This window comes from Mesoplodon mirus (assembly GCF_964341445.2).
Source record: "Mesoplodon mirus genome assembly, chromosome: 11".
In the NCBI taxonomy this organism is placed as follows: Eukaryota; Metazoa; Chordata; class Mammalia; order Artiodactyla; family Ziphiidae; genus Mesoplodon; species Mesoplodon mirus.
Window position 1 is genome coordinate 67,066,872 of NC_138987.1, and position 18,549 is coordinate 67,085,420.

The window sequence follows — 18,549 nt, forward strand, 5'->3', positions numbered from 1 at the left end:
TGTATCTTTAGGCATGCATTTTCTCTTACCATGTGACCATGATATATCTCTTTTTTCTTGGATTGTCTGTGAATTATTTGAAAATGGTATAATATGTCATTCATGATTATATCCTTTCATTGATATTACAAACTTTTAATGATTTGGACCGTTGATTAATTGCCTACAATGTTGCAAAACTTTCTCAGGATTCAAAGACTTGATTTTTGCATTCAGGAGGTTTAAAATCTACTAGAGGAGATAAGACATTTACAAATAAATGCAATCTAAGTGTGTGATAGAAGCAAAAGATTTAGAAGGGTTAGCAGAGAGAGAGGTTTCATGGAGATTGATTGCTTTATCCATGTCATCTTCTAGCATCACCATAATTGGATTTGATTTTCCCTATTAAGGTAATTTCATGTGATAGTTATATTGTATAGAAAAACTTCCCTTTTCATCTTTTCTAAGAGTTTACATACATCTCTGGAACACGTACTACCTTTTGCTTACCTACTTTTGAATTGTTTGGGGAAAGATTTGTATGTGTGTGTGGTGAGTTATTATTGTGCCATTTTTATGTCCCTAATACCATGTTCTTTGGAAGCTTGCTTGCAAGTGTAGTAAAAGGGAATTTGTCTTAGCATTCTCTCTCTCTTTCTTTTTTTTTAGTGTGCACTATTCATCCCCAATTCACTATAAATTTCTTTTTAAAAATTACTTATCTGGATGAAGACATCAAAGACAGTCTAAATTTGAAATAAGCTTGATACTATCTCCATTTCTCACCCAAGGATTTGTTTTTGTTTTTGTTTTTTTTTGTAAACCATCCACTTTGTGAATGGTTTTGTGAATGCTCCAGATCATACCCACACAGTCTGGGCAGCTTCTGAAATGTCCGTGTACTGTGGAAACATTTGCACTTCATTATGTGTTATTATTTAGGGGACTGTTTGGACACAAGCAAACTTTTTTAGGAGGGCAGATTTTTTAACCTATCACCAAACCAACATGTAGTCATTGTAGAAAACTTGAAAAATATCTTAAAAGCACATAGAACAAAATATTGTCATCCATAATGCCACTACCCAAAGAGAATCAATAGTGTGTACACATTCTGATCGTTTATATTCATATACACACACAACTGTTTTTTTTTGTTTTTGTTTGTTTGGTTTTTTTTTTTCTGCGGTACGCGGGCCTCCCACCGCCTTGGCCTCTCCCGCCACGGAGCACAGGCTCCAGACACGCAGGCTCAGCGGCCATGGCTCACAGGCCCAGCCGCTCCACGGCATGTGAGATCCTCCCAGACCAGGGCACGAACCCATGTCCCCTGCATCAGCAGGCGGACCCCCAACCACTGCGCCACCAGGGAAGCCAACAACTGTTTTTTTGTTTTTTTTTTAATTGAAGTATAGCTGATTTACACTGTTGTGTTAATTACTGCTGTACAGCAAAGTGACTCAAGTTATATATACATTCTTTTTCATATTCTTTTCCATTATGGTTTATCACAGGATATTGAATATAGTTGCCTGTGCTATACGGTAGGACCTTGTTGTTTATCCATTCTGTATATAACAGTTTACATCTCCTAATCCCAGACTCCCATTCCTACCCTCTCCCACCTCCCTCCCCCTTGGCAATCACCAGTCTATCATCTATGTCCCTGATTTTGTTTCTATTTCGTAAATAGGTTCATTTGTGTCATATTTTAGTTTCCACATATAAGTGATAACATATGGTATTTGTCCTTCTCTTTCTGACTTACTTCACTTAGTATGATAATCTCTAGTTGCATCCATGTTGCTGCAAATGGCATTATTTCGTTCTTTTTTATGGTTGAGTAGTGTTCCATTGTGTATATGTACCACATCTTCTTTATCCATTCATCTGTCCATGGACATTTAGGTCACAACTGTTTTTAAAAGCCAAAGTGGTATAAATCCCCACTTGCCCATGCTGTCTTTGGAACTGACTGCAGTTCTAGACTGAGGTCTCTTTTCCCATGTTGCAATAGCTTCTAAATAAAATCTGTTTTTACCACTTTAAAAAAAAACAAAAAACAAAGTGGAACTGTACTCTCCTATTTGTAACCTACCTTCCTTTTGACTTATTTATTGTAGAAAATTTCAAACATCTACAAAAGGATACAGAAAGATATATTTATGTATAAATAATATAAATATAATCACCCCACTTTAACAATTTCCATTTCTTAGCCAGTCTTGTCCCACGTATACCCCTTATATCATCCCTCTGACATCGATCATTTCATCTGTGTGTGTGTCTCTGGGAAATGACAGTTCTTTTCTTTTTTTTATACAACATAGCCACAATACTATTCTCATACCTTAAAAAAATAGCAGTAATTCCTTAAAATCATCAAATAGCCAATCAGTGTTTTTTAAAAATAATTGTTTAATATGCAACTAATATGTGATTACTATAGAAAATTAGAAAATAAGTAAAACAAATCATCTATAATTCTTCTGCACAAAGATAATATTAACCTTTTTAATATCTTCCCAGACTTTTTTTCTATATATATATATACCTATGTACTTTTTAAAGCAGCTTATTGAGACACAATTCTCATACCGTACAATTTATCCATAATTCAGTGGTTTTAGTATATTCACAGGATTATGAAAATCACCACAATCAATTTGAGAACACTTTCCTGACTCCAAAGAGAAATCCCAATTAGCAAACACTTCCCATTTACTCATAACCACCACCAACCTCAGCTCTAGACAACCACTAATCTACCTTCTCTATATTTACCTATTCTGGCCATTTCATATAAATTGAATTATACAATATGTGGTCTTTTGTGACTGGATTAATTCATTTAGCATGTCTTCAAGGTTCATCCATGTTGCAGCATGTGTCAGCACTTTTTTAAATTGTCAAATAATATTCCATTATGTAGATATACCATAACTACATACTTTTGATAAAAACTGTATCATACCAAATGACTGCTAGTGAATGTAAGATTTCTCTTAGAGATGATGAAAATGTTCTATAATTGACTGAAGTTATGGTTGCTCAATTCTGAGTGTACTAAAGACCATTGAATTTTACACTCCAAATACGTGAATTATATCTCAATAAATCTGTTATTAAAAATTATAACATGGGCTTCCCTGGTGACGCAGTGGTTGAGAGTCCACCTGCTGATGCAGGGGACACGGGTTCGTGCCCCGGTCCAGGAAGATCCCACATGCCGTGGAGCGGCTGGGCCCGTGAGCCATGGCTGCTGAGCCTGTGCGTCCAGAGCCTGTGCTCTGCAACGGGAGAGGCCACAACAGTGAGAGGCCCGCGTAACACACACATACAAAAAAAAAATTATAACATATTTGCTCTTCTTTAAACTTTTTAAATTTAATGATGTTATTAACATTTTCCCACATCACTAAGTATTTTTCAAAACATAGTTTTTAGTGTCCATATAATGGTTTTTATTTAACAAATCCCCTAGTTTTAGAAATTTAGGTTGTTTCCAGTGATTTTGCAATTATACAAAAATACCATGATGAACCTCTCGGTACATAAATTTGTTTGCCCGTATCTGATCGTTTTATGTAAAAATCTTTTGAACTCTTTTCCTGGCACTCCAGTGTATATTTTTGTTGCTAAAAATTCTTTTGGCTTTTCTGCCATACATGGTAGTTTTCTCTCTGAACTCTATAAATTTCTGTTTCATGCCTTATAATGATTTTCTCAAAGATGCCTTTTCTCCTTAAAAATGTTTAATAGGCTTAGTATTGGAACTGAACAGGTAAGGTTTCCTAAGCTAAGACTCAGTTTCTTTACTAACCTCAATATGGTAATTCAGCAGGAGAGACATTATTTATATATTTATATCTACAGTGTTGCTAGTTAACTAGGAAAGAGCACAATGGCTTAATTCACAGAATCCAAATCTATTAATGGTTAATTAGAGAGATTTACAAGCAGTTCACTTCTTACCTAGAAGAACAGCTGGTAAATCATCTCAAGGCTAAGCTAAGATCCATCCAAATGTACTAGAACATCTGTTTTTCTCTTTTCCTTTCATTCGCGCACATACACTATTACACACAACTGATTGATACCTTGACATTATTAGAATCTAACACTGAACCTAAAAATACCCTGGAAATGTTAAATTCCCCTTGATTACTGCTTGTTGGGCTATGGAGCTCAGAAATATTTGTGTACCTGCTCTTACATAAGCCATTTCTAAATATGGCCATCAGGAATTTCCTTCCCTGTCTTTATACTTAAGGATAAATTTGCATCTTGTGTTATCTTACTTGTTTTCTGACAAACACTTTTACAAATAGTGCCACAGAAGAACTGATATTTTCAGAGGAATGGCCATTTGAACTTTTTGCCGTTTTCTGAATCCACTTGTGTTTGGTGGTGAATTTTCCACACACGTTTACATAGACGTGTCAAACCCCCATGCTGTCAAGTTGGCATCCTGACATGGGAACCTTGCAATGCTAGGGAAAGAACATAAATTAGCCTAGGGAGCTTTGAGCATGTGACCGAAATTGGATGAATGCCACTTTTACCTAATTACATGAGATGCTGAAATGTGGAAACAAAGGCCATCATAAAAGAAATCCAGATGAAATACTGATTTTCCTCACTGATGACTTTTCTGAGGAGAAGGAAAGATCCATCTTTTCATGCAGCATAAAATTGTGAAAGACCATGTATTGCCACGCTCAGAGCCAGGGGGGAATGCACGTTAATCAGAGTATCTGTAGCAACCATAAATTTTGACCCGCCAACTGGACTCAGGAGAGTTAATGAGTCATTTACACAAGAGTGCTATTCCTGTAGGAGGCATGCTGCAAGCCTGTTAAGCAGCCAGCCAGGTAACATCTGAGTCCTGCTCACAGCCGTCGTGGTCTGGCCTTTGGGAGACATTGATTTGCTCCTACTTCAGAAATGCCAGCAATTCTGTTTTGCTTTTGTTTATGAATGCCTGCCTCACATAATTTTATTTAGTCTTCTTGGTGTCACTTTTTTATATTCCTGTTGCTTTTCTCTCCTGAAATCTTCCTTTGCATCTCACAGAGCACCCCTCTGCCATTCTTTTTTTTATTGCAGTAAAATAGACATAATGTAAAATTTACCAGTTTAATCTTTTTTTTTAATTTTATTTATTTATTTATGGCTGTGTTGGGTCTTCGTTTCTGTGCGAGGGCTTTCTCTAGTTGCGGCAAGTGGGGGCCACTCCTCATCACGGAGTGCGGGCCTCTCATTATCGCGGCCTCTCCTGTTGCGGAGCACAGGCTCCAGACGCGCAGGCTCAGTAATTGTGGCTCACGGGGCTAGCTGCTCCGCGGCATGTGGGATCTTCCCAGACCAGGGCTCGAACCCATGTCCCCTGCATTGGCAGGCAGATTCTCAACCACTGCACCACCAGGGAAGCCCCATTTTAATCATTTTTAAATGTACAGTTCAGTGGCATTAAATACGTTCACATTGTTTTGCAACTGTTACCACCATCCATCTCCAGAATTTTTCTTATCATGCTGTACTGAGACTCTACCCATTAAACTCCGCCCTCCCTCTAGCTTCTGACAACCACCATTCTACTTTCTGTCTCTAGGAACTTGACTACTCTAGGTACCTCATATAAGTGGAATTATACCGTATTTATGTATGGCTTTTTGTGTCTGACTTCACTTCACTTAGCATAGCATCTTCAAGGTTTATCCTTGTTGTAGCATATATTAGAGTTTCCTTCCTTTATAAGGCTGAATAATATTTCATTGTGTATACATACCACATTTTGTTTATCCACTCATCCATCAATGGACATTTGGGTTATTTCCATTATGAATAATGCTACTATGAAATTGGTATGTAAATATCTGTTCCCCAATTCTTTTTTTAAAAATAGATTTATTTGTTTGTTTGTTTGTTTATTTATTTTTGGCTGCGTAGGCTCTTCGTTGCTGTGCGCAGGCTTTCTCTAGTTGTGTTGAGCGGGGGCTACTCTTTGTTGCAGTGCGCGGTCTTCTCATTGTGGTGGCTTCTCATTGTTGCTGAGCACGGGGTCTAGATGCACGGGCTTCAGTAGTTGTGGTTCACGGGCTCTAGAGCGCAGGCTCAGTAGTTATGGTGCACGGTCTTAGTTGCTCCGTGGTATGTGGGATCTTCCCGGACCAGAGCTCAAACCCATGTCCCCTGTACTGGCAGGCGGATTCTTAACCATTAAAAAAAAAAAAAAAAACTGCCTTTAAGGAGCAGGGGAACTGAGTTTAGAACTCAGAAATAGAAACAATAGGATCTTGATTTAAAATGAAGCCTTTTGGAAGTAATACCTGTATTCTCTTCTAGCCTAAAAATAACAGACCCCCTATGGAATTTGACAAATATTAAAGATCAATACTACATTGAGTGGTTCCTTTTGCATTCTTTCCTTTCCTTTTGTGCTTTAACTCTAGGACCCCAAAACTAGCTTTAAGAAGCTAAAACCCTCTCCCTGATAATTAACCTTAACCTTAAACTGAGGGTTAGTTGGAGAATCAGTAGACCTAACTCCTGAAACACTCCAGATCTTCTGTAAACAATAGTAAAAGTTTTTTTGCTACTTTGTTCTTAATCATAACCCCTATATGACTTTATATGTGGCTGGAAGAGAGTAAAGGGTATTGCCAATCAGAGGGCCCATTAATGGGACAGTTCCTTTTTACAATTTAATATCTATAGATATATATTAAATATTGTAATTGTTTGGCTTGAGGTATGATATAAAATTATTTATGCAAATTTTTTAATGACCAAAGGAATAGATGATAATCTCAATGTTTACTTTTAATAATGGGTCATAATCTGTATAATTTCACCTTTGAGAGTTTTCGTTTGTTTTTTGAGATAGTCTTTCTATATACAAGTATGCTAAATCATCTTTTTATCCTTACCTTAAAGCAGCAACAACAGTCATACTTTAAAAAGTCAGTTATCTTAGATAATAAACTTTTAACCAGTTACTTTCAGATATGAAACAATAATCCAACTATGCCTAAACCTATATAGCATTTATAGATGCAAAATTCACTCCACCAAACTCTCAATGCCTTGCAAATCATCTGTAGGTATTTCGTCTTCCCTCTCTGTACAATGTGGGTTCTTCAAGTGTCCCATGAAGTTGTCATGAAAGATAAACCAATTGCCCTGGGACATGTTTTGGTCCTACTGACACTCTTGAGACTGAATTAGGTGGAAATGTTGATAACTTGATTACTGAGTTCTTGTGACCTTAGTAAACTTATGCACCTGTTTAACAACTTCTTTTAAAGCCTCTTATTCCCCTTTTTCAGAAAAAAGTCAAGACCATTGTCTGGAAAGTATATTAAACAAAGTGCTTATCCTTGATAGATGTGACACTGACTTACCTTGTTCATAGTATTGTAATTTTTTCCATTTTGAAATACTTTACAAATAAAAAAGCAGAATATAAATGTTTTACTTCAATATTACTGAAATTACACTATTATTAGTTATAAGTTTATGTTGAAAAATTGTGTTACAAAAATGTTCATTGGATGATAATGTTTGACTTACATTCTTTTTTCTCTTTTTTTATTTTTTATTTTTTTATCGAAGTATAGTTGATTTACAATATTGCATTAGTTTCAGGTGTACAGCAAAGTGATTCGGTTATATTTTTTTTCAGATTCTTTTCCATTATGGTTTATTACAAGATATTGAATATAGTTCCCTATGCTCTACAGTAGGTCCTTGTGTTTGACTTACATTCTTTTTTTTTTTATGCTTTTTTTTTAACATCTTTATTGGAGTATAATTTCTTTACAATGTTGTGTTAGTTTCTGCTGTATAACAAAGTGAATCAGCTATACATATACATATATCCCAATATCCCCTCCCTCTTGCATCTCCCTCCCACCCTCCCTATCCCACCCCTCTAGGTGGTCACAAAGCACCGAGCTGATCTCCCTGTGCTATGCGGCTGTTTCCCACTAGCTATCTGTTTTACATTCAGTAGTGTATATATGTCCATGCCACTCTCTCACTTCGTCCCAGCTTACCCTTCCCCATCCCTGTGTCCTCAAGTCCATTCTCTATGTCTACATCTTTATTCCTGTTCTGCCCCTAGGTTCTTCAGAACCTTTTTTTTTTTTAGATTCCATATATTTGTGTTAGCATACGGTATTTGTTTTCCTCTTTCTGACTTACTTCACTCTGTATGACAGACTCTAGGTCCATCCATCTCACTACAAACAACTCAATTTCATTTCTTTTTATGGCTGAGTAATATTCCATTGTATATATGTGCCACATCTTCTTTATCCATTCATCTGTCGATGGACACTTAGGTTGCTTCCATGTCCTGGCTATTGTAAATAGTGCTGCAGTGAACATTGTGGTACATTACTCTTTTTGAATTATGGTTTTCTCAGGGTATATGCCCAGTAGTGGGATTGCTGGGTCATATGGTAGTTTTATTTTCAGTTTTTTTGAGGAACCTCCATACTGTTCTCCATAGTGGCTGTATCAGTTTATATTCCCACCAACAGTGCAAGAAGGTTCCCTTTTCTCCACACCCTCTCCAGCATTTATTGTTTGTAGATTTTTTGATGATGGCCATTCTGACCGGTGTGAGGTGATACCACATTGTAGTTTTGATTTGCATTTCTCTAATGATTAGTGACGTTGAACATCCTTTCATGTGTTTGTTGGCAGTCTGTATATCTTCTTTGGAGAAATGTCTATTTAGGTCTTCTGCCCATTTTTGGATTGGGTTGTTTGTTTTTTTGATATTGAGCTGCATGAGCTGCTTATATCTTTTGGAGATTAATCCTTTGTCAGTTGCTTCATTTGCAAATATTTTCTCCCATTCTGAGGGTTGTCTTTTCATCTTGTTTATGGTTTCCTTTGCTGTGCAGAAGCTTTTTTAAGTTTCATTAGGTCCCATGTGTTTATTTTTGTTTTTATTTCCATTCCTCTAGGAGGTGGGTCAGAAAGGATCTTGCTGTGATTTATTTCATAGAGTGTTGACTTACATTCTTTTTGAGAGTTTCTGAAATCCATTTTCTCAAAGATGTTAGCTACAGTTCCAGCTACAGCATACTCAAAGTTGGGAATGAAAGTGATTTTTCCCAGGAATCCTGATAAACTATTTGTTGTTTTGCAAACTCCTCATTGGTTAAGTGAGAATATTCCTAATATTTTTTCCCCATCTTTTCACCTGTGGAAAATAAATGAAAAAATAAAATACCTTATTAACATGGTGGTTTGATAATAAGTGGAAAGCAGCTGGAGTCAGCACTCAGGATTCCAGGGAAATGAGGCTTGGCATGAGTAATTCAGGCAGTGGTTCTCAACCTTGGCCGCATAAAAGAATCTCAGGCATCAGCCTTTTAATAAAATCTTCCCAAGTGATTCCAAGTCAAGGTTAAGAACTGCTGGTTTAAGAGGAATTAGAAAGGGAAACTTGAGTTAAGAGAGTATTATGATGGTCCAAGTTAGAAATAATAAAGACTTCAGTTAGGAAGTTAGCAGTGAGATATCCAGTGGTAAAAACAATAGGACTTATGTCCCAGACAAGGGAGAAAAATGAAGCAAAGATACCATCTTCATAGACGTGATGGTCCTAACCTTGAGACTGGATGAGGTTGCCATGGAAGAGAACCAAGTAGAGATCCTTAAAGGATAACCACATTCATGGATGGGAGAGGGTCCAAAAACCTGAGAAGTGGGAGGAGAATCAATTGGCTGTAGTGGTAGAAGCCTGAGATTTTCAAGTAGGATATATGATTATCTCAAGAGCAATTAAGAACAGTGTAGTAACATTAAATCATAGTAAGCTTCAAAATGTTTTTGAAATAGTCTGAAATATTTTTCTCAAATGTATGCTTATTGGATATCTTCAAAGTTATACTTTATAGGGACTTCCCTGGTGGCACAGTGGTTAAGAATCCACCTGCCAGTGCAGGGGACATGGGTTCGATCCCTGGTCCAGGAAGATCCCACATGCCGCGGAGCAACTAAGCCCGTGTGCCACAACTACTGAGCCTGTGCTCTAGACCCCGGGAGCCACAACTACTGAAGCCGGTGCGCCTAGAGCCTGTGCTCCACAACAAGAGGAGCCACTGCAATGAGAAGCCTGTGCACCGCAACGAAGAGTAGCCCCTGCTTGCCGCAACTAGAGAAAGCCTGCGTGCAGTGACGAAGACCCAATGCAGCCAAAAATAAATAATTTTTTTTAAAGTTATACTTTATAAAGGTACTTTGAAATCCAAGAAAGATAGCCAGACTTATGAAATAGAAAACAGTTTCTAGGGCTTCCCTGGTGGTGCAGTGGTTAAGAGTCCGCCTGCCGATGCAGGGGACACGGGTTCGTGCCCCAGTCTGGGAAGATCCCACATGCCGCGGAGCGGCTGGGCTCGTGAGCCATGGCCGCTGAGCCTGCGTGTCTGGAGCCTGTGCTCAGCAATGGGAGAGGCCACGTCAGTGAGAGGCCTGCGTACCGCAAAAAAAAAAAAGAAAACAGTTTCTAATTCTAGTTCCACCTTTCTAGCCAGCTGACCTTGGGTAAGCCACTTACCCAGTGCTCATTCTGCTAATCCATTGAATGGCGATGCTACTGCCTGCCCTGCCTATGCCACTGTATTGTTTTTTGCATTAAATTAGATAACAAATGTGAAAATGCGTTGTAAAATGTAGACCAGTATACAGAAAATGGATTATTAGCACTAACCTTTTTGCTGTTATTCACAACACTTTAGTATTGAGAAGCTTTGGACAATTTATATTCCTAATAAAGAGGTAAAATAATACTAGGAAGTCCAAGGTCACCTTCTGTTCAGGGAGCTCACCATCCCACAGGGAAAACAGGATAAGGAAATATATAACTATAAACACCAGGGCAAAAGTTCTGTGAGAGCAGGAATCATATCACTAAGGTATTTCTAATGCCTAACTTAGTGCTTGAAACCTAGTAGGGCTCTCCTAAAATATTTATTTTTAAAATTTGATGAAATAATATAATACAAGGTAAAAGGTCATATAAATAAAATATTTGGATAGTTTTGAGGAAGAGGAGATTCAAAACCTGGCACATTGCCTGAATAATAGTAAAAGACAAATATATGATGAATTAATGAATCATGGAGAGGGAGAGGTGTCATGTCCCAAAAAAGTTACCTGAGTTAACATGCAGCAAAAAGGAGTTTAAACCATATCAGATGCAAAATGTAGAAACAGCAGCAAGTGAAAAATGATTTTTAAATCCAGAAGGCTCTAAGTTGCTAAAGGCCAAGACCACGGAAATCAGAAAACAGTGATGGGTCAGAGGAGACACCCTCGGAAATGGTGGTACACCCAAGCTGATCACTTATTTGCTTTATTGGTTACGACTGCATCTCACCCAAAGGCAAAGTATTGCTTATGTTCAAATATGTACCTGAAATTTGGGTGCTAGAGCGTTCTGCTTTAAATGTGGCCATTGAAAGCATCCTGATCATGTGCTCTTCTGTCTATAGGAATAGATAATCTCTATGAGAGGGCGCTTCACATCCGCAAACTCCTCCTGACCTTGCCCAGGTCGGTCCTTATAGTGATGAGGTACCTCTTTGCCTTCCTCAATCAGTAAGTACCATAATTCTCTGCCAAAATGCTCATCTTAATTCCATTTGCACCCCTCTGAGTTCTCTGTTCTTGGATTCTGTAGCATGTACATTGGGTTCCATTTATCAGCAGAGTTGAAGAGGAAATGATTGAATAGAGACTGAAGGTGCATTTTTCCTCAGCAGATCAAAGTCATTGTGTGACCTACCTTAAATAAGCCTTGTCGCCAGATGCAGGAACTGTGGCCATAATTGCAAAAATATACAAGTATTACTAAAAAGAGCACTTTTCAGTGAATTACGTGTTTTTCCAACTTCCATCCAAAGCCAATGTCATAAATGTTTTGTTAAAATGATGTAAACCACCTGCTCACTGCAGAAAATTTCTGTGATTTTTAAAGCTGTAGTCAGGGAAGGAGGGAAAGTGTAGGTGAGATTTACACACAAATCCAAAAAAGAATTTTCTGCAAATTCAGTATAATGAGACCTTGTCAAAAAGATGATATTTCTAAAACATTCTCTAAAACAATGCAACAGGGCTTCCCTGGTGGCGCAGTGGTTAGGGGTCTGCCTGCCGATGCAGGGGACACGGGTTCGTGCCCCGGTCCGGGAGGGTCCCGCGTGCCGCGGAGCGGCTGGGCCCGTGAGCCATGGCAGCTGAGCCTGCGCGTCCGGAGCCTGTGCTCTGCAACGGGAGGGGCCACAGCAGTGAGAGGCCCACGTACCGCAAAAACAAAACAAAAAAAACAAAAATAAATAAATAAAACAATGCAACAGAAATCTTAAAAATCACTGCATTATTTTCAAGGAAACTTTACTCTTTTAATGTAGGCAACTTGATTTTCGGTTGGGTCACTTGTAGATACATGGGCTCCATTATAAGAACATCTTCCCCAGGTCCTATCTAAGAGCCCCCTTGCACTTCAGTGTTTCAGTTAAATAACTGGAAATTAAAAATCCAGGCAGAGTAAGCTTGGGGAAATGCTTTCTCACTCCAGCGTGAATTCTCCTTTCTTAAAATTAGGATATTTTCTCTTCTCTATTTCATTGGAAATTTTAAGTTCTTAAAAGCCATGGGGATTTATTATAACCCTGCTAACTCTTCCTGAAGTCATACCCATTCAGGCTGACCCCCTGCAAGCCAAGTATCCTAAAATAGGGAAATACTGGCAAGGAACCATACAGAATGGAGCTAAAGCATTCACAAGTGACATTTGTACAGAAGTCACCCCTGGAAATTAGCAGTATCTAGAGAGATGGGTATAAACTATTTTAGGTTAAATACATCCTGTAAATTTTTACCTTTAAATAAGCCAAGTCACCCAGGCAGTTGTAAAACTCTGAAGGTTTGCCATCTGCACCTTTAATTGCATGTGCCTCTCCTTCCCCAACATGGAGCACCTTGCATTCCTGCTGGTCCTCTCCATGCTGTCCCTACCAAATTTTCCTGATACACCTGAGCGAAACCAACTGTGAACGAATAAACCACAATGGATTAGGAAAGCAGACTGACCATGAATCAAGAAAGTTCTCAAAACCTGAATCTAATTCACTGTGTATCTCAACAGAATGGCCACCGTGCCATTAGTCAGATGGTTGGCATTGCTTCCAGCATTTCTGCCCAAAGATGCCCCTTGGCCCCCTTCATCTGCCTTCATGCAGAGGCAAGGCCCAGCCTCTAGGATAGGATGCTTGGGACAGGAATTTTGGGAAAAGAAACTATTCTCTTTTAATTGTAAAATCAAAACATGTATTTAACATTTTTATGTTAAGTTTTTGCTCTTCAAGCCAGCACAAAATTAAAGACCCAGAAAGACTGTGACTCTCCCCATTGAGCTTAAGTGGGTCTTTTGAAAATCAGACCATTCTTATTCTGAATCTCACTTTTCCTTCCTGCATTCATTTTCAAGATGATCTGTAACATGATCATTGGCTGTTATTTGTGAACTGTTTTTAAGATTTTATGTTTGAGAAATGGCAGAAGAGAAAGACATATGTTACCTGTGGAAATCGTGCTTTTGTATTTTCCACTTTCTAGGCTATCTTATTTCCAAAACAGGGTAAAGTATCATGTCACATGGTATCTCAGTTTCTTTGTGTCTGTCAACATCTCACAAACATAGAGTCTCTTTTTTTCTCCTTCCATTTGTCATCTGTTCACCTGGATTTTACATTTCCTTTCAATGTTGACATTCTATACACTGAAAGATAGATTCTCTAGATTCTCCCTGGAGCAGCACCTTGCCCATGTGTTACGAGGCATAGCAGTAAAGAGCTGACTTATTTTCAGTCACCTGTGGAAAATATCTCACAAATAGCCATTGGATTGAATTTAGAAATGAGTACTAGACAACTGGAGATGTCCTCAGAGTTTGTAGTTTACCAGCTTTAAATGGAATACAAGAATTGAGGATTCTTTTCCCCTTCTCTTGCACTTGTGTGTTTTATGACACTGGTTGTCACCTAGTGTTGGTAGTCTTACCCAAAAGCAAATTACAAAGCCTGGAGTTGCTTGCTTTCTCTCAGTGGGTACAAAGAAAAGGTGATTTGTTTTCCTCCAGACTCTCCTCAAGATTTATGGGAAAAAACTGAAATCTGAACTGTTTTTGGTTCGTTGGAGAACAGTTTTAAAGATCTCCTTAAAGCTTTATAGAGATCACCGCCGCCCCTCCCAGGTTTACTTGAGCAGCATTTACAGCCTGACCATAATGTTTACAAATGAAACTCATATACTTGATCCTTGTCTCCATTGTAGTAGAGATGATCTTAAACTCCCTGTGGCTTTAAAAAATACCACTTAAGCAAGCAGGATTTATGTTCCCCTTTCAGTTTCTACCAAGTTGAAAGGTTGTTAAGTCCCTTTACTTTCTTTGGAATTTGCTGAGCCACCTTAAAGTAGGATGGAATATCATTTTATTCTAATAAGAAAAACCAAATAAAATATTTTAGATCGGTATTTTTAGAAGAGGAAGTATCTTATTAAACATTGATTTTCTTTTCTTCTCATGTTAACTCCTTTCTTGCTTCTTTTTGTAGTCTTTCACAGTACAGTGATGAGAACATGATGGACCCTTATAACCTGGCCATTTGCTTTGGACCCACATTGATGCCTGTCCCAGAAATACAGGATCAAGTGTCCTGCCAGGCTCATGTGAATGAGATTGTCAAAACCATCATCATCCACCATGAGACTATTTTCCCAGATGCTAAAGAGCTGGATGGCCCTGTTTATGAGAAATGTATGGCTGGAGATGACTATTGGTAAGTCCAAGAATTTTAGTCCTTATCCCCCTGGAAGAATTATGGAAGTACAGATATCGACTTAATTAAGAAAAAGAACTGACTATAAGCTGCCAGTGCTTCCAATTTAAAAAAAAAAGAAGCAGCAGCAAGAACACTTGAGATACATTAGAATACTAAAATCCATGACAACACTGGCTTCTTATTATGGAATTTCATATTCATCCCTCTCTTTTCCCCAAGCATGACATCTTTATAGATATATCCATCCTATCATGACTTTTGTAGAGAATGGTTTTGATCTATAGAGCTGTGTTAATTTTTACTATTATATCAAGAAAAGATAACTGATTGCATTGACAGATTTCATTTTTATTCCTAAATAGTTTTGATTCTATATAAAGAATTTCAAAATTCTCATTTAAAAGAAGCGCTGTCAACCAAATGTGTTTTCACTCTTACTTATTTTCATTTTCATTCTTACCAATAAATGTTATCCTAACCAGTTATGGTCACTTTGAGCAAATTTATTATTATATTGTTGGGATAAAAATGTTTTAATATGGCATTGTAGTCACCTCCCAATGAAGTATAAAAATGAGGGGTATAGTCAATTGAACAATCCCAAAAGTAAGGAACCCTAAAATGTTTATGTTCACTATTTGATATATGAGTGCTAGCTTCTAAGAAATCATATACAATTAAAGTGGTTTTGACTCCTTGAGCCCCTACCGTGTGCCAGCTTCTCAGTGCATATGATCTCTTTTATTCCTCACCACCACTCTACCAAGTAAGTTAAGAGAGGCCAAGGAGCCTGTCCAATGGCTAGTGGTTACTGGATGCAGCCCAAGTCTTGTCTGATTCCAAAGTCCACACGAGTCTTCCCACTCAGCAGCTGCCTCCCAGCCTACCTCGGAAACTGCTTTGTGCAGCTCAGACTAAGGAGAAGCTGGAAATAAATTTCTCTAAGTCCTTCATTCTGGACCCTCCTCAGGACACTTTGTTTCCCACTGCCTTCCTGGAGATTAACTAGAAGTAGAATAAGTAGCTGAAAGATCTAAATAACTCAGAGTACACTTCTTTTTTACTGAAACCATAGTATATTCTTAAACCACAGATGATCCTATGCCTTAAGAAAATTGAGAGTTGACTATTTCCACAAGTACTGCTAAATTAACAATAAAGCATGATAGATTCTAGTTTTATAGTATATCTAGCAATTGTTTGTGAAATTCAATTTTAAAATATTTACTTGAGCACTTACTACATGCACGTACTGACTAAGCTTGGCTCTGGGAAGATAAATGAATAAAACTCAGCCCTGGTGAGATTCAGAATTTTATTTTCCTAGTTGTATTTGTTTCAAGGCCAATGTCAGTCATGTTTAGTATTTCCAATTATTCAGAGCTATGTCAGTAAGTTCTGTTGTCTTGTTCATTTTATCACAGAGCAAGTATGTGGATGTCTGGTCGATATTATTTGATGCATTGTATTCTAGAATTTTTGTGGTTGCTCCATTTTTACAAACAGTGTAAAAGCCCCATAATAAAGAGTCTTGCAGCCAGTAACACGTGCTTGATTATGTCCTTCTCCCATACATAGTGTTTTTTATGGGTATCGCTCATTTTAAACAGAAAGTCAGTGATATAGTGGTCATCCTTGTCCCCCAATGCCAGCAATATAAATGGGCTTTTACAGTAATGTCAGGTTTGTATTTGTAACCATTGCATTCCATTTATCAGCATACATTTGAGAAGAGATAGTGGTAATGTTAAAGGATAAAATCTGACTCTCAGATACAGAAATGAGCATGTGTGTAGAAAAGATAAAAAAGATACTACAGTCAATTCAAAGCAGAAACTGAAGAGCCATCTATTTTTACGCATAGGGAATATTGAAATGAATTTGCAAAAACTGGTGTATCCATGGGGCAATAATCATATTCCACTAGAATTCAATAAATTTTCATTTTTATGGATAAGAATTATTTGTAATGCTATCAATTTCCTACAAGTTAATTTTGTCTTTACAGATTTGTAATGTGTCAAAGATGAAGGTACCTACACTCCCATAGGATTAGAGAATCCTAGAGGCTCCAGCATTCCCCTGAAAGGCTGTCCAGTAACTCCTTTGCCATTCCAAAGTCTTTTTTTTTTTTTTTTTACAGTAGCAATTGTTCATCTTTGAAATGCTTTCCACTTTGGCTTCATATGAATTTCTATTTTCGCTCCTCAGCGACAGCCCATACAGTGAGCACGGTACATTGGAGGAAGTGGATCAGGACGCTGGTACAGAGCCCCACACCAGTGAAGACGGTATGCACTTGTGCCCATGCTACTATAAAATTAGTCTTTATATCCATTTTTTAAGAATTGCTTATATTAAGAATTCAGTAGATACAAAAGAATACTTACTAAATATGTGTAAAGTGCAAAGAATAACATTACAATGAACACTTGTGGAACCACCACCAAGTTTAAGAAAAAGGTATCATTACCTTTGCACTTTCCTGAACCCATTGCCTTCTTTACCCCTCCAGGGTAACCACTATATGTGCTTTTAAGTGATTTATTGTTTCATTTTCTATTTTCTTGAACTTTTCATGAATGGAATCATATGTATATATTTTTCATGATTTTTTTCTACTCAGTATTATGTTTCTGAAATTCATCCATTGTTGCATGAAGTTATAATAATTTATTTACCTATATTTCCTTGTATTTATTTTATTATTGATGAATATGTGAGGTGTTTTCTATTTTTTGCCAGTAAAAACAGTGCACCTATGAATATTTTGAACACGTATCCTACTGCAAATGTAGAGTTTCTCTAGGATATACACACGTAGGAGTAGCATGTCTTCAACTTTACTACATACTGCCGAACTATTTTTGAAAATGGTTTTAAGGATATCCACTCCCACCAGCAGTGTCGCAGCCTTTCAGTTGTACATAGTCATCAACACTTGATTTTTTTTGGCTGTGTCGGGTCTTAGTTGTGGCACACGGGATCTTCGTTGAGGCATGCGGGATCTTTCATTGCAGCGCGTGGTCTCTTCGTTGCAGCACTGGGGCTTCTCTCTAGTTGTGGCGTGCAGGTTTTCTCTCTCTAGTTGTGGTGCACAGGCTCCAGAATGCGTGGGCTCTGTAGTTTGCGGCACACGGGCTCTCTCATTGAGGTGAGTGAGTTCAGTAGTTGTAGCCCATGGGTTTAGTTGACCCGCAGCATGTGGGATCTTAGTTCTCTGACCAAGGATCAAACCTGTGTCCCCTGCATTGGAAGGTGGACTCTTTACCACTGGACCACCGGGGAAGTACCAACACTTGACTTTATGAAATATTGTAATCTTTGCCAATATTGTCAGTGTGTAATGGCATCTCATTGTGATTTTAATTTGCATTTCTCTGATTACTGATGAAGATGTTGTTTTAAAATATAGTGTATTAATAGAAAATTTGAGGTATGTTAAGGCCAGCAGATTGGGAGATGATCGCCATTGGAAAGATAATTTGATACCCACATTTCCTAAGAGGAAGGGACACATCACACCTCAAGGGGCCAAGGAAAGCACCAGGGTCAGTCAGGAGGCAGAGGGAGAGGAACAACTGGGTAAGAGCTTTTATTGTGGTTTCCACAGAAAGGAACAGGAGAGGCAGCATAAGCAGGGTTAGGATTGCCTAGTTTGAATAATTTCAGTGGGCTCTGGGGCTGTCTCTGGTTGTCTGGT

At 38.0% G+C, this 18,549-nt stretch overlaps 1 protein-coding gene across 1 annotated transcript in view; it reads left to right on the top strand.

Annotated features, from left to right (window-relative positions):
• The window catches only part of SRGAP1 (SLIT-ROBO Rho GTPase activating protein 1), a 280,442-nt gene that overhangs the window by 240,640 nt on the left and 21,253 nt on the right, over window positions 1-18,549 (top strand). The window contains exons 16-18 of the mRNA XM_082635779.1: window positions 11,499-11,604; window positions 14,619-14,843; window positions 17,058-17,137. Of these exons, the coding sequence (XP_082491905.1) occupies window positions 11,499-11,604; window positions 14,619-14,843; window positions 17,058-17,137 (411 nt within the window). The remainder of the gene's footprint in view (window positions 1-11,498; window positions 11,605-14,618; window positions 14,844-17,057; window positions 17,138-18,549) is intronic.